Below are 17,233 nucleotides of genomic sequence, written 5' to 3'. Positions count from 1 at the left end.
TCATCATATGCAACTTGAACCATTTCTATTGTACTATCCACATCGTTAAATTCAACTGTATGATGCCATTCTGCCCTACTAGTTGGTGGTCCACTTGGAGCAGCGTCTCCATGCCAATACCATGTATGGTAACTCTGATCAATTCCATAGAAGAATAAATGTTCTCTAATTTTTTGAGGAGTGTGGAATATCATATTACCACACTGAAGGCATGGACATTTAATGGAGTTTTTATATGTGGAATATTGTAATGCAAATGCGATAAAGCTTTCTACCCCATCTGCATAATCCTTTGATCTCCTATCCTTTGACATCCAAGAACAATCCATTTGATGTACAAGAGATAAACACAACTCCTAGATACCACCAACAACTAAAGTTATTAATAAAATCCTATTAATAGGCTTAAAATATATAATCTACCAAATTAAAATTTCCCACATTGTCACAAAACTTAGACCAATCCAAAAAACAACAATGTGCAAGTCATCTAACAATAAGCAATATGACAAGAAACATAATTAGTATATTAGGTTATTCAATATTAGCATAAAAAATGGATCTTAGTTCATTCATGATGTTTGTTTTATTCATGAATAGGAATGAAAAGCAAGATCTAACTTTTAGTCTTCTCTTATATTATTGAATACACCAAGTTTGAAAATTTTAAAAACACATAACCACATGAGACAATGATACCATGAACTAAAACAATTAACGAATGGAACTAAGATTCGAATGAATAGAAACAAGTGATTTATACATGATTCAGGCATTCTAACATCTCCAACATCCTTAATTAGGTGGTGGTTCCTATCCCATATAGGAATGCATAATCCCTATGTGTCAATTGCCAATATACTTAAATTCATTTTAAAGAAATTTCGACAGCATTTCCCTATAGTTCTCCAAGTACACAAAATGGATAAGGCACAATATGTGACCTTGTCCAAATATGCACCCAAAGAACAAGAAGAAAGACTACCAAATTTTCTAAAAATTGAATTAAGAACAAGCAATTAACTTCATAGATATCATGTTTTCCTATGCTGTCCAACTGGACAATTCAAACATCATTTGCAGAGAAAAGATATTTATCACATGGAAGACAAATTTAGTAGTTGTCAACTTGAAACTGGCTTAAATATACCCACATTTCACATTTTGACAACTTATTGTCTTAGTATGTAATAAGAGAAACTTCTGTCTCACAATGATACTTGAATGGGAATTCTAAGGATTCATGCATGCATAGTTGATTAAAACTAAAACATAAATACTTATTAAAATATTACATCTAGTTATGTATTATAAATTATTCATATCAATTGCAATGGTGAGAATAGGAAAATATTGTTTGTAAGCATCACATTTTAGGCCTAAGTTCACAAACTTGGCTAAATCCATTAAAGACCCACTACATAAAGTTCATGTTAAAATTGGTTCATCTCCAACCCCCAAAATGATTTATCAAAGTTACTCATTTTTTAGAGTCTTGATTAATTAGATAATCAATATAGATACATATAATTTGTATTAATATAATATCATGATATTTTTTTCATTTTGTTTTTAGGCTTAGACTTGGGTAGATTTCCCAAGTAAGGCTAACGTAGAGCTAAGCCGCACCTTGACATGTGTTCTACTTATGTTGGGGGTGACCATTCTAGTTTGTGGTCATAAGTGGGGTGTCAAATCTCAATTAGTTTATTGAATAGATGAACCAAACATGATGTTATTATTAATTAGATAACATGTTGTGTAACCCATTTAAAAATGAAGTTGAATAGCATCTTTTGTAACATAAGCAATGAAGCCTATGTCAGATTGTGAAGCTTAAATTAGTAGTAAATGTTGCACTTCGCTCGGGATGTCGGGGGTCGAGCTGCCTGGTCAGCTTGCGGGGGTTGAAAAGGGCAGCGCCTCCTGAAGAATTTTTTTTTATTTAATTCGAAAGCCACATGATTCTGCTCATAGGCAGCAATTATTGAGTTCCATGACACTACATCCCTTAATAAAAATTGTTGAAAAACTTTCTATGCATTCCAAGAGCCCATATCTCGAAATGGCATTTCATCAAACAAGTTATAGGTAGTACCTACAACTCCATGGAAAGCAAGCTCCTTTCGGCATGAACCATTGTACACAAATGGAACAATACCAGAACCATTTCCAAATCTTCTAGAGAACATAAGAACCAGAGAACAAAAACAGAGGAGAGACACAACTGAGCCTAAAAACAGAGGTATAGTATCTTTTTATCGGAGATGCAAACCAAGAAAATAACTAATAATAAACAAAAACCACAATAGATTTACAAGCATTCACACTCAAATCCCAGAAATCAATAGTGAAGAATGTGAATCCATGGGAAAACGAGAACATATGGGCTCGTACCCGACAACTCTCTCTTCTGGGTTTTTTCTTCTCCCTTCTTTTCTTTCCTCTGTTCCTCTGGTTCTTCGACCTTTCCTCCTTGCTTACCTCTTCAACCGAAGGCACCTGCCTTTGCTGCCTCTTGCCTCTCCCAACCTACGGATCTAAAAAAACCCTAGCTTTCTCTCATATCTCCATTCATTTCCTTTCTCTTAATCCAGCACCCAAATAGTCAAATCGGTGGAACATCCATGAATGCTATCTTCTTGATTTGGAGTAAGAACTTCATTTTCTCAATCGAAATTGGTTGGAGCTTGCTGGTTCAGTTAGAGACAGATTTGGTAATGAAACTTGAGTGTGGGCATCGGGTATGGAAAAGGCTTTATTACATTTATCTCTTTTTTTTTAATTGAAAAATGTGAGTAATTATAAAATGAACAGAAAATGACGCTTTTAAAAGCGCCAAGGTTGAGGTTCTCCTACAATGGCACTTAAAAAAGCGTCATTATTTGAAATTCATTGTACAATGATGCTTAAAAAAGCGCCATTATTTAAAAACGTCATTATTTCTCCCATTAAAGAGCCAAGATAATGCAAGCGTCATTAATACCCATTTTTGAGAATAAATAATGGCACTTTATATAAGCGTCAAGAAAAAAAGCATCATAAATTACATTTTTTGTAGTAGTGAGACTTCATTTGATATGAGATGAAGACATCCATAGCCTTTATGTAAATGACTATATCCTAAGAAAGCGTAGGGTACAACTTTTTTCTTTTTTCTTTTTTTTTTTTTGAAATTTGTGCATGCTAAGATTTTTAAATATGGAAAGCACAGGGAACCAAAGATGTGTAAACGAAAACAATTTAAAGTACAAAGAATTCTTACCAATAAAAGAGAGGTAATTTGTTAATGAGATAAGTAGCACTTAAGCCTGCATCCACCTAAAATTTGAGATGAGCTTTAGAAGGAAAAATATAATAAAATAGTATTTTTTTATAAAAAAAATTATGATTTTATTATAATATTATTATTCATATTTTACAAAAAAAAACTACTTATTTTTTAATTTATTTGTAACTAAAAACTATTTTCATTTTTAATAAGACTTGAATGAAATTTAATTAATATTACATAAATTAAATTTATAATGTTTTTTTAAAATCAAAATAGAAATATTATTTTTATAAACAACTTATTCAAAAAAGTTTTTTATTTTTTATTTAATTTTTTTTTTTCAAAAACAACTTGTCAAACACCCTTATTTTAATAAAATGCTAAATAACTATCTTTCATTCTTTAACGTAAAAAAAAAAACTTTTCAACAAGTATTAGAAAACATGCCCAAAGAGGACCTAAAATTTTTAGCACATTTAAAATTTACTTCAAATTTAAAATATTCTTTTTACAAAATACATTTTACTTCTTATTTAACTTAATTTGTAACATAATCACAATTTGTAACATAATCACAATTTATAACAATTGAAAATTAAAATTTTATTATAATATGAGGGAGTTTATCTTTATTTTCAATTTTTATATTCATCTCCAAAGGGTGTTCTTTGGAGGTTTAAGTGGTAATTTTCTTTCAACTTAAATTTATAACACATGTGATCATGAAACACATTTTTAAGTAAAAAGTGCCCACTCATAGGTATTTTAGCATCCCATTATACAATGTAGTGAGTTTTGTCTTAATGTGATTGTGAAACATGTTTTAAGTCAAAAGGTGTCCACTCATATGTATTTTTGCATCCCATTATACAAGGCTATGCTTGTCTTAATGTGATTGTGAAACATGTTTTAAGTCAAAAGTGTCCACTCATGTATTTTTGCATCCCATTATATAAGGCAGTGAGTTTTGTCTTAATGTGATCGTGAAACACGTTTTTAAGTCAAAAGTGTCCACTCATATGTATTTTTGCATCCCATTATGCAAGGTAATGAGCATTGTCTTATAGGTAAAGTATATTCCACTAAAATAGGTCATTCTTATGATATGGACGTTAGCTCCAATTTTCATCCAAATAATTCATATCCATGTATGATTTGTGGAGCAATTTTCCACCCCTAAGTAAAAAATTTTAAAAATAAAAATTAAATAGAATTTGTAATTATTTTAGGAACTAGAGTAGATCAAGTAAGGGTATGTTTGAAAGTATTTTTTTAATAAAAATGCTAGAAAAATATGTTTTTCAAACATAAACATTTATTTGAAATTTTAAGATTTTTCATGTTTTTCTTTTAATGACTTTTAGAAGAAGTATTTATAAGTGTTTATTCATGTTTTCTAACTTTAAAACGATTATAATTTTTTTTCAAATGATATTTTTTTTTTAGTAAAATACACTTTTTAAGGCATTTATAACCATTTTTTATCCTACTTTCCAGATGAGTTCTTAGTCAATAACATGTGTTTATTTATTTTTCATTGGTAGTTAAATGCCGCTCACATCAACTTAAATGTAATAGAACTAGATGTATAACTTTGAATAACATATTTGTTGAAAAGTGGTCTCTAAATGTTCTCTTTAAGTGTTAAGTCTACTTCCTTTTACAAGGTAAGACTAAAAATTAGTAATTAAATTTCTTTCTTTGTATTAAAATAATTATTATATATATTTTGATTTTATATAATTAAAATAACAATATTTGAAGACTAATAGTTTGACCAAAAAAAATGATAATTAACATATTTGCAAATATTTCAAAATATTAACACTTATTACCATAATGAAAATTCCAAAAATTAGTAATTTAACAATATTTTGAAAATAATAATTATATAAATAAGATATTTGAGAACTAGTAATTTTAGAAACCTAAACTAAATTAAAAAAGTATATAATAAACTCAGTAAATATTTCATTACATGCTTCTAATTAAATATTTAAAAATATCAATCTCTTATAGGTCAATTCTTCATGAAGAATTAATGAGAAACAATTAATTCTAACATGAATCTCAATTGTTTGATGAGTAACAAATAAATCAATTATTTTTTTTTCAATTTCTTGATGCAAAATAATAAAAATATCTTGCGTAGAATGTAGGCCTACCAAAAAATTCATGGTAGATTTATTATAGTTTAATAATAAAATATGTGTCCAATTCTCTTTGCTTCTGAAAAAAAATATATTAAGTGGTTTATATAAAGGCATATGTATAGGTAGTCTTGGTCAAGTGGACTTCTTGTATCAACTAGGATGTTGACGTGGGCATATTTGGTCCTCACGATCTTAAAATGAATTGTAATTATTAATTTTAAACAAGTTATATTTAAAAGTGCCTGGAGAGATAAAGGAATATTTTTCATTATTTCATATGTAATTGCATATGTAAATTTTAATTAAAAAATTAAGAGCATTTTGATAAAAATAAAATAAAATAAAATAAGTGTGGAATTGAGCTCATGCATATAATCCTTTTCAATTCCATTAATCATAGACTAAGGAGGTGGTTAGATGTCAACGCCAACTAATGGAAATGTTGGATGTATCACATTTAAGTCTATAAATAAGTATTTCACCTTCATCCATCCCTCCAAGTAAACCTCTTAATAACTTCATTTCTACCAATTCAACAATGACCCTTGAATATTTTTCATCCTACTCCTTACTCCCCCAACTCAACATCACTCCTTGCTTCTTCATATTTCTACTTTTCCTTTTGTACTCAATATCATCATTCCATGCCACTTTTACATCTGCCTCTACACCTACCACTTCTCTTTTGAAAGTTGAACTTGATTAAGAAGCACTCGCTCTTCTAACATGGAAGGCTAACCTTGATAATCAAACCCAATCTTTCCTTTCTTCTTGGTCTGGACGCAATTCTTGTCATCATTGGTTCAGAGTAACTTATCACAAGTCAAGAAGTGTCTCCAATTTAGACCTTTACAGTTGTGGTTTAAGAGGTACACTCCACGATCTTAATTTCTCATCACTCCCCAACCTCCTCACTCTTAATCTTTTTAACAACTCCCTTTATGGAACCATTCCAATCAACATTGGTAATCTTTCCAAATTGATCACAGTTCTTGACTTTAGTTTCAATCATTTCACTAGTATAATACCTCACCAACTTGGATTTCTAACATCTCTTAGCTCTCTAACATTGGCTTTTAATAATTTCAAAGGCCCAATTCCTCCTTCCATAGGAAACTTGAGGAACTTAACCACTTTACATCTTTTTAAGAATAAGCTTTTTGGTTTCATCCCTCAAGAAATTGGATTGTTAAGATCTCTTAATGATATTCAATTGTCAACCAACAATCTCACTGGTCCAATCCCTCTTGTAACTTGAGGAACTTCACCACTTTGTACCTTCATACAAACAAACTATCTGGTTCTATTCCTCAAGAAATTGAATTGTTGACATCACTTAATGATCCTGAGTTGGGAAATAATAGTCTCACTGGTCCGATCCCTCCATCCATAGAAAACTTGAGAAACTTAATCACTTTGTATCTTTTTAAAAACAAGCTTTCTGGTTCCATCCCACAAGAAATTAGTTTATTAAGATCTCTTAATAGTCTTGAATTGTCAACTAACAATCTCATCGGTCCAATCCCTCTTTCCATAGGTGACTTGAGGAACTTAACCACTTTGTACCTTCATACAAGCAAACTATCCGGTTCTATTCCTCAAGAAATTGGATTGTTGACATCACTTAATGATCTTGAGTTAGGAAATAATAGTCTCACTGGTTCAATCCCTTCATCCATAGGAAACTTGAGAAACTTAACCACTTCGTATCTTTTCGAGAACGAGATTTCTAGTTCCATCCCTCAAGAAATTGGATTGTTAAGATCTCTTAATGATCTTAAATTGTCAACTAACAATCTCACTGGTCCAATCCCTCCTTCTATAGGAAACTTGAGGAACTTAACCATTTTGTATCTTTTTGAAAATGACCTTTCTAGTTCTATCCCTCAAGAAATTGGATTGTTGAGATTGCTTGATATTCTTGACTTGTCATTTAACAATCTCAGTGGTTCAATACCAACTTCCATAGGAAACTTGTCTAGCTTAATCAATTTGACCCTTTTTCACAACAATTTGAGTGGTGTCATTCCTCAAGAAATAAATAATATCACTCATTTGACATATTTGCAATTAGGTGACAATAACTTCATTGACCAACTACCAAACGAGATATGTCATGGTGGTGTTCTTCAATACTTTTCCACCCATGGAAACCATTTCACTGGTCCTATTCCAAAGAGCTTGAAAAATCGTACTAGCCTGTTCAAAGTTAGGATTGAAAGAAACCAACTTACAAGAGACATAGTCGAAAGTTTTGGTGTATACCCTAATTTAAATTATATTGATTTGAGCAGTAATAATTTTTATGGTGAGCTTTCTGAGAAATGGGGGCAATACCACATGCTCACAAACCTGAACTTCTCCAACAACAAAATTTCTAGTACTATACCGCCTCAACTTGGGAAAACAATTCAACTACAACAACTTGATCTCTCCTCAAATCATCTAATTGGGAAGATCCCAAAAGAATTGGGTATGTTTCCCTTATTGTTCAAATTATTGCTAGGCAACAACAAACTTTCAGGAAGTATTCCTCTAGAATTGGGAAACTTATCCAATCTTGAAATCCTTGACTTGGCGTCAAACAACTTAAGCGGTCCAATTCCCAAACAATTGGGAAACTTCTAGAAATTATTGTCCTTGAACTTGAGCAAGAATAGATTTGTGAATAGCATTCCCAACGAAATTGGAAAGATGCATCATCTTGAGAGTCTTGATCTTAGTCAAAATATGTTGACTGGAGAGATACCACCGCTGCTTGGAGAATTACAGTACCTGGAAACGTTGAATCTCTTCCATAACAGGCTCTCTGGCACCATCCCACACACGTTTGACCATCTGATAAGCCTGACAGTTGTTGATATATCCTACAATCAGTTGAAAGGTCCTCTCCCCAACGTCAAAGCCTTCGCTCCATTTGAGGCATTCAAAAATAATAAGAGTCTGTGTGGTAATAATGTCACTCATCTCAAGCTATGCATTGCTAGTCGAAAGAAGGCCAACAAGTTTTCTGTTTTGATCATAATACTCCTCCTTGTGAGCACTCTATTGTTCTTATTTGCTTTTATTATTGGCATTTATTTTCTTTTCCAAAAATTGAGGAAGAGAAAAACCAAGTTTCCAGAAGCAAATGTTGAAGATTTATGTGCAATATGGGGCCATGATGGGTAATTGTTGTATGAGCACATCATACAGGGGACTGACAATTTCAGTTCGAGACGGTGTATTGGCACTGGAGGATATGGTACTGTTTACAAGGCTGAGTTGCCAACAGGTCGGGTTGTTGTTGCTGTGAAAAAACTTCACTCATCAGAAGATGGAGATATGGCTCATTTGAAAGCTTTCAAAAGCGAGATTCATGCTTTAACACAAATAAGGCATCACAATATCATCAAGCTTTATGGCTTCAGTTCATTTGCAGAGAACTCGTTTTTGGTTTATGAGTTTATGGAAAAAGGGAGCTTGAGAAACATTCTAAGCAACGACCAAGAAGCAGAAAAATTAGATTGGATTGTGAGGCTGAATGTTGTTAAAGGTGTGGCTAAAGCTTTATCCTATATGCACCATGATTGCTCACCTCCTATAATTCATTGAGACATATCGAGCAACAATGTTTTGTTAGATTCAGAATATGAAGCTCATGTATCTGACTTGGGCACGGCTAGGCTTTTGAAGTTGGACTCATCTAATTGGAATTCATTTGCAGGAACTTTTGGTTATACTGCTCCAGGTACAATTTGCTTAGTGCCTTTGCTTACCTCTAAACTTCCTCTATACATCATATATAAAACTGTTATAATTGCTTAGCGGAACAAAGCATGATCAAATCTTCTTTACAGAACTTGCTTACACGATGAAGGTGGATAATAAAACTGATGTCTATAGCTTTGGAGTGGTAACATTGGAAGTAATTATGGGAAGACATCCTGGTGAACTCATCTCATGGTTGTCATCATCAGCTTCCTCATCCTCATCAATATCAACCGTAGACTACATACTGCTGAATGATGTGATGGACCAACACCCATCACCTCCTGTGAATCAAGTGGCTGAGGAAGTAGCACTTGCAGTGAAGTTAACGTTTGCATGTTTGCATGTTAAACCCCAATCTCGGCCAACTATGCAACAAATTGCTTGAACACTTTCGACACAATGGCCACCATTGTCAAGACCGTTTTCCATGATTGTCTTGGGTGAATTGCTTGGCCATGGTCTTGGAGGCGAAACTAGTTGAGGGTCCCCACTTCTCCATGATATTTGTTATCATCCAGAATCACTGATGTTTATTAACTATTGCAATGCCTGAGGTGAATGATTTCATTAAGATGAAAATCTCTTTTTCTCTCTCTCAATTTGTAATTGACCCATAAATTGGTTGTGATGCAGGGTTGTCGTGGAGAAGTGTGGGGATGCCGATGACTGTGTCTCTACTTCTGAGGCTGCCAAATAATCCACGTCACTGGATGCTTGGACAAGTTGATTTTATTAATTGGGGGGACTCCATGCCAGGTTTGATCAGCTTATGCTCTGTTTTTTGCTCTATTCTAAGAGCTAAAACAAGGCTGCTATCTTCACAGGGTTTCTCTGGGATGAATCCGTTTAACCAGAGTAGCTGGAGTACTAAAGTGTTCAGTGTGAAATGATCCTGGTGTTTTTATCCTTTGCTGATTACTTTCGGCCAAGGGTCTTCCTGCTCGAGAATGTGAGGACCTTCATGTCTTTTCAAGAAAGGATAGGCATTCGGACGAACTCTAGTTTTGTAGAGCAGTCTATGAAGTATTCATCACGATTATATTGTAAATTCTCATCTTGGTCTTGAGATATGGCCACAACTGTTGAGGGTTTTGCAGATTTTTCCAAAGTTTTGTCTCTAACATCGAGTCTAATCCCATCCTGCTGGCTCCCCGATGTAATTTTTCACAAAACTGGAAAACCCAGACAAGGTTTAGAATTTATGAGGCCATAAAAAGACGAGGATTGAATTGAATACAAGATTTGCAAAGCTGAAATTTGAACAGAGAACAGAGGATTTTACATTCTAGACGTGGGGGCTTATATAGTTATATGTAGGAAAATAAAGTGGGAGCTTCAAATAAAAATCTTTTAAGCCTGATATGCAAACTTTCTGTTCTGTGTCTCACAGGTTATACCTCTGGTGTCGATAACACTAGAGGTTTGACAACGCGTCATGGAGCCATTGGCCTAATTGCATGGGGCATGCTCCTTCCATTTGGGGCAATCATCCCAAGATACTTCAAGCATCATGATCCTCAATGGTTTTATCTTCATATCTCGATCCAGATTGTGGGTTTTCTTCCGGGTCTTGCTACTGTCGTTGCAGGAAGGACACTCTACAATGGACTGGAGTCTCATCGCATTTCCAAATCCAAGATTCACAGACCCATCGGATCCTTGGTGTTTTTCCTTAGCATTCTTCAGGTTTGTTTTCACTCTGCCTGGGCCTTCACTCGACATTAACTAAATATATTTCTTCAAGCATGCTGAAAACTAAGTTTTCTTCTTCTCAGGTAATGGCATTGATTCTAAGGCCGGACAAGACAGCCGAACAGCGCAATTACTGGAACTGGTAACATCATTTGGTAGGGACACTTGCTCTCTTCTTGGAAGCTCTGAATTTTGTGATTGGACTTTGCATGGCAGAAGCAGGCTTGGGGTGGAAGACAGGCTATGGATTTCTTGTAACCTTCATTCTTGTGACAGTCACCGTTTTGGACGTGTGCTTGGGGCTGGGGAGATCCAAGAAGGCAGATGCGACTCCTTTTTTTTGGATGCAATTAGGTTTTTCGTTCATGTGTCTGCACCTTTTTTAGGACCCTAACATGTATCTTTACATTTTTTTCATAGGCTTTTGAGAGAGTGATAATTCCCAAACTGTTGAAATCACTTCTTTTTTTGGATGCTTATTAGCATGAGCTATTAGTTTTTCTTATTTATTCCCTTCTGAAATGGGTGACAAACCATATTTTTTTGTTAAGAAGAAACAAGTAACTCAAGGAGAACATGATCCAAAGAGCAGATGAATATCGAGCAACAATGTTTTGTTAGATTTAGAATATGAAGCTCATGTATCTGACTTCAGCAAGGCTAGGCTTTTAAAGTCAGACTCATCTAATTGGACTTCATTTGCAGGAACCTTTGGTTATACCGCTCCAGGTACATTTTTCTTAGTGCCTTGCTTATCTCTAAACGACCTCTATACATCATATGTAACTTGATATGGTAACTAACAGCAAAACACCTTGCATGAGAAAGAGCAAATTCAACTTAAGCTTAAGACATTGATGGTTTTGTTTACAAGTAGCGATAAAAGCATTTTCAACAGCAAATGTCATACACCTGTAATTTACCACAGAGACGGTGGAAGGTGAAGAGGTCGAGTCAGAGGTAGTGAAAATGGTAAGTGTAATTTTGAGTGAAGAGTTTCTTCATATGAAATAAAATATGTTTTTATCCTTTTAGATTAAAAATATGAAAAGTTAGTCATATTTTTAAAAATATTTTTTTTTATCTTTTACACATAATCCTAATTTTCCCTATTTTGGGAATTAAATTTATCCATTTTCGAGGTGCATATGAGCATGTATGTGGATTTTTCATGGATTATTAATATATTTATTTTTTAAATTTGTTCTATGATACATGATGGAACATTTTAGTGGATTTGCGATATTGTTTCTAAATCTAACAAAGATTGAATTTCTTGAGAAGATTCTTGTTATATGTGCCTATTCCATTTCATATACTAATTGGGTTGTGAAGGGTTTGATGAAAACAATTGTTTCAATAGACAACTAATATTTGAATTGTTTTTTTATTGGTTTAAGTAAAATGTCATTATTCGATAAATCTTATTTAAGCATTTATGTTTCATTTCTATACATTTCCTATTTTTTTTAAATATAACTTTTTTTTTTGGTAAAAAATAGAAATTTTTATATAAAAGGTATAAACTTACTATATATTCTTAAAAAATCTTTTTCAAAAATTTTAAAATTTGATATAATAATTTTTTAATATTTTAATTTATTTAATCAATTTTAAAAAAACACTATATTAATATTTCTCTTATTTTATGTAGAAATTGCTACTATTTTTTATTTTTTAAAAAATAAACAAGAGCTCTAAAGAAATAACACTTAATTATTAGTACAAATTAATCAATTGCAAACAAATGTATATAAAACAAGTCAAGTAACATTTTCTTTTGAGACATTTTGTACAATAATTTAATTCAAGAACCCATGTTTGGTATATTTCCCAACTAGAATAATCGATTAATTGAACAAAAAGGACAACCTGCTCTATTTAATAGTGTCCTCTTCATTCTAATTATGCACTAGCTATAAGCATTGATGAGTTTCTATTACCCCTTGTCCCAGTTTCTGAGCTGAATTTTTTTTTTCTTTTTCTAATAGCAATTCATATGTATAAATCTAGGGGGAGAGTCTCTAAATTACATATAAATGGTATTGTAATCTTTACATTGATCAATCAATCATGAATAATGGACGAGTGGATCCACTAAGTGGTTTAAAAGATTTTTACATGATCCTTATGATGAATTTGATAAATTGAGTTAATGATTTAATTTAAGTACTTAAATATAATAGAATTGAAGGAAAGGAAAGAAAAGAAACGAGAAATAATAATGATTAGAATTAGGTTTAGGACTAGGATTTGAAAAGGAGAATTGTTAAACACCTCCACCTATTTTAATAAAAATAAAAAATAAATAAAAAAATTGGGGTACAAAAATATGTAAGATTAATTTACTTCACCATTGAGAAATCATTTTAATAAAAAATTTATTTAGAAATTTTTAGTTTTTATTTAACTTAAATTTGTGATATGATCATGGAACACATTTTTTACTAAAAAGAACCCATTTATTTGCTTTTTTATCCCACTATACAAGGCAATGAGTTTTGTCTTATAGGTAAAGAGATAGTTGAGTGAGATTTATCTTCTAACTATATATTCCACTAAACTAAGTCACTCTTATAGTTGATTTTAACTCCAATTTCCATTCAAATAGTTCATAAATATCCTCATGTGCTTTGAGGAGGGATTTTCTGCCCATTAGTAAAACATTTTAAGGAAAATTTCCATATAGGATGAGTTATGGGTGATAATGTCCCAAATGGGTCACCAACTTTAATAAGTCTTCCACGTGACACAAAATACAAAAAGTTAAGTATACCCTCATACTTTTCACTTTAAAATCAAACGTATCCCTCCCTTGTCTTTTCTCTATTTTCTCTTTTTCTTTTTTAATTATTATTATTATTATTATTATTATTAATAACCTATCTAAAAAGAATAATATTAATACTAATCCATATATATAATATAAAAATTTATTATAAATTACAATTTTATTAATTATTATTTTAAAAAATTATCAATAACTTATCCAAAATAATAGTAATAATAATAATAATATAATATATAATATATTAAATTTACAAATTATTGTTTCATTTTGATAATTAAAAATATAAAGCTATTATAATTTTTATTATATAGATTTCATAAATTTTAAAATATTTAATTTTGTAATATAACTATTAAGAAAATAGTACAATAAAATATTTGTTTTATAATTTTTAAAAAGTAAAATTAAGGCTTGTCATAGTGCATTATACTTTTAGCGTATTTATGTTTTAAGTTCAATATATAAATGTTGTGCTTACCTTTTGCAATAAATCTAATAACGTTAAAAACTTTATTTTATCCTACCATACTACCGTCTATGTTAATACGTCATCTCAATGAATTAACATCATATACTAGATGAATTTTTATTAGTAATAATTTTTATAACAAAAATCATAAACTTTAAAAAAAGGAAAAAAACAATAAAGGAAAATAACTTTGCAAAATAAAAAACAGGAATCCAATTTTATTACCCAAAAAAAAAAGTATTATTGTTTTTGGGAGTATATATTTCAAATGTAAAAATTAACGGTAAAAATTAATATTTTAAAATATTTAGGTATTTAAGATATTGAAAAAATAAATGAATAAAGAGACCAATACTTTGTCCATGCAAATATTTTTATTTAATTAAAATATTTTTTAAATATTAAAATTATTTTTGTTTTGAATCAAAGCAATTTTAAAATGGATTAGCATGGAAGTAATTATTTATGTAGCAAAAGAAAAGAGTAAGATGCCTCTGCTTACTCAAACTGGGCCAGGTCCAGTTTCTAACAGTGGTTTTAGCCCTTTACTTTAAAAGCCCAAGCCCAAAACGACGCGTTTTACTTCCCGGGAGGTAGGTACAAACCAACCGCCCTGCTCTTTTCCCGGGGAACGATTTCTTCTCTTGTAACGGCCACATCGCTTGTGACACCGACTTATTCTCCCTTGGTTTCTAGTCTCGTGTGGTGAAAAAAAATGAAAACAGAAAAATAAATCGTACAATGTTGTATATATGTATTTATAAACATTATTATATTAGAATGTGAGAGTTGTCGTTTATCAAAATTCATCGTGCTACTTATATCTCGAAACCTTATGATGCTTCGAAATTATTTGATTTGATTCATAGTGATGTTTGGAGTCCTTTAAAGGTTACCATTTTATCTAGGAAAAAACGGGTTTGTGACTTTTATAAATGATCACACCTATTAAATATTTGAAGTGGAAAAGTTGTTCAAAGATTTTTACAATAAATTAAAAATCACTTTCAAATAAAAATCAGTCTACTTGACTTTAATAATAGAATGAAAATTTTAATAAATGCTTGAAAATTTTTTAAAAAGAAAAAAATATCCAACATCAATCTACATGTCATGATATTCTTTAACAAAATGGAGTTGTTTAGAGAAAAAAAAAACATTTACTTGAAGTGGTCCATGCCATAATGTTTTTTTATGCATGTTCCAAACTATTTATCGGGAGAAGTTGTTTGAACAATATCCTATTTAATTAATAGGATGCCTACCTAAGTTTTAAAATATATCACACCTTTGGAGCACCCCAAAAATTTCTAGAATCTAGAATATAATCTAATTTCTCTTTACAAGTTTTGGGTTGCATGGTATTTGTTCACATACCCAACAAATTTTGATCTAACTTGATCCTAGAGTTGAAAAATGTGTTTTCATAGGTTATACTCCAAACAAAAAGGGATATAGGTATGTTTGAAAGTGTTTTTAATAAAAATTCTAGAAAAATGTACCTTCTTAACATAAACATTTATTGGAAATTCTAATTTTTTCATAATTTTTTAAATATTTAAAAAAAATATTTATCAAGTGTTTATTTAAGAAACATTATGAATCATTTTCTAACTTTAATACTTTTTTCAAATTATTAATTTTTAATAAGGCATACTCTATAAGAATTTAAAATCATTTTCAGCCATACTTTCCAAATAAGCTCTTAGTCAATATTATAAATTTATTTATTATCTTTGGTAGTTGAAGTATTACATCAAGTTTCACTAAGACTTCAAAACCCATTAAACATGGCCAATTATCATTTCCATGGGTAATTGAATGGATCAATTTTTCTTGCCTTGAATGTTTAGCCATCTTTTATTTATTTCTTTAAGATTTGTAAACTAAACGACAAATATTCAAAAATAAATTTTCTAAATTGAATTGGGTAGTACATTCAATGATGGAATTTTATTTTATTTTTTGTTTTCATTTCCTTCATATCTATAAGAAAAACATAGTATAAATTCTCTTATAGATGTATTTGAAAAAAATAAAACCCCTTTTTTTATTGTTAAATCTATGAATAGGAAAAAATTATTGTCATTATGTCCAACTCATGATCTAATTTTTCTACTTAATTAACTTGAAAATTAAATTAAAATAATGCAATATTACTTGAAAAAAAAAAGAGAATGAAATAACATAATTTACATTTTGAACATGTCCTTTATCTTAATACTTAGTGTAAAAAGCACAAGCCACTTTTAAATAAATGCACCTTTGTTTAACATTGTAAAGCAAGTCTCTCCGAGTTCTTTGACTCTTGTAAAGAAAATTACTTTAGATCCCCAATATTATTATTGTTATTCCTCAAGCCTTGATGCAATGGATTCCATTGTTACTTTTTATGTTAATACTAAGATTTAATAAATGAAGTTCGTATATACTTCACTTTGATTAGACTACTCACATCAATTAGAATCATTGACTTCTACTATTGATAATGTGAATATTGGGTATAAATTCTGAAAACAATTGTTGATAAGAATTAGTAATGCAACAATTTTTCCATGCAATTATCGATAAGAATTAGTAATGCAACAACTTTTCCATACAACTGTTGACAAGAATTAAGAATGCAACGACTTTTCCACACGATTTTTGATATGAATTAGTAATGCAACAACTTTTCCACCCTATCAAAGACAACAAAAGTCTTTACTAAGAACTTAGAATTGTAGATAAGAATTATTAATGTAACAATTTTTCCACACAATTATTGATAAGAATTAGTAATACAACAACTTTTCCACACAACTGTTGACAAGAATTAAGAATAAAGTGACTTTTCCACACAGTTGTTGATATGAATTACAAATGCAACAACTTTTCCACCCTATTAAAGACAATAAAAGTCTTGACTAATAACTGTAGATAAGAATTAAGAATGCAACGATTTTTCCACACAATTGTTGATATGAATTAGGAATGCAACAAATTTTCCACTCTGTCAAAGACAACAAAACTCTTGACTAAGAACTTACAATTGGAAAAAGAATTCTATATACATATCTAAATATGTAATTTTAATTGACAAGTAAGACATCTTTTTTTAA

The 17,233-nt window shown here is 30.8% G+C and overlaps 1 protein-coding gene and 1 pseudogene across 1 annotated transcript; both read left to right on the top strand.

Annotated features, from left to right (window-relative positions):
- The first annotated feature begins 1,870 nt into the window (after positions 1–1,870).
- LOC109121516 (MDIS1-interacting receptor like kinase 2-like) lies at positions 1,871–9,911 on the top strand (annotated as a pseudogene).
- LOC100249208 (cytochrome b561 and DOMON domain-containing protein At3g61750-like) lies at positions 9,843–11,250 on the top strand. Its single transcript, XM_019223423.1, has 3 exons — positions 9,843–9,936; positions 10,571–10,866; positions 10,956–11,250. The coding sequence occupies exons 1-3, from the start codon at positions 9,843–9,845 to the stop codon at positions 11,016–11,018; spliced, it is 453 nt and encodes a 150-aa protein (XP_019078968.1). The 3' UTR covers positions 11,019–11,250.
- Positions 11,251–17,233: the final 5,983 nt, after the last annotated feature.

Source organism: Vitis vinifera, chromosome 12 (assembly GCF_030704535.1).
Source record: "Vitis vinifera cultivar Pinot Noir 40024 chromosome 12, ASM3070453v1".
Lineage (NCBI taxonomy): Eukaryota > Viridiplantae > Streptophyta > Magnoliopsida > Vitales > Vitaceae > Vitis > Vitis vinifera.
Note: the sequence above shows the minus strand (reverse complement) of the source record. Positions and strands in the feature narration are given on the sequence as shown.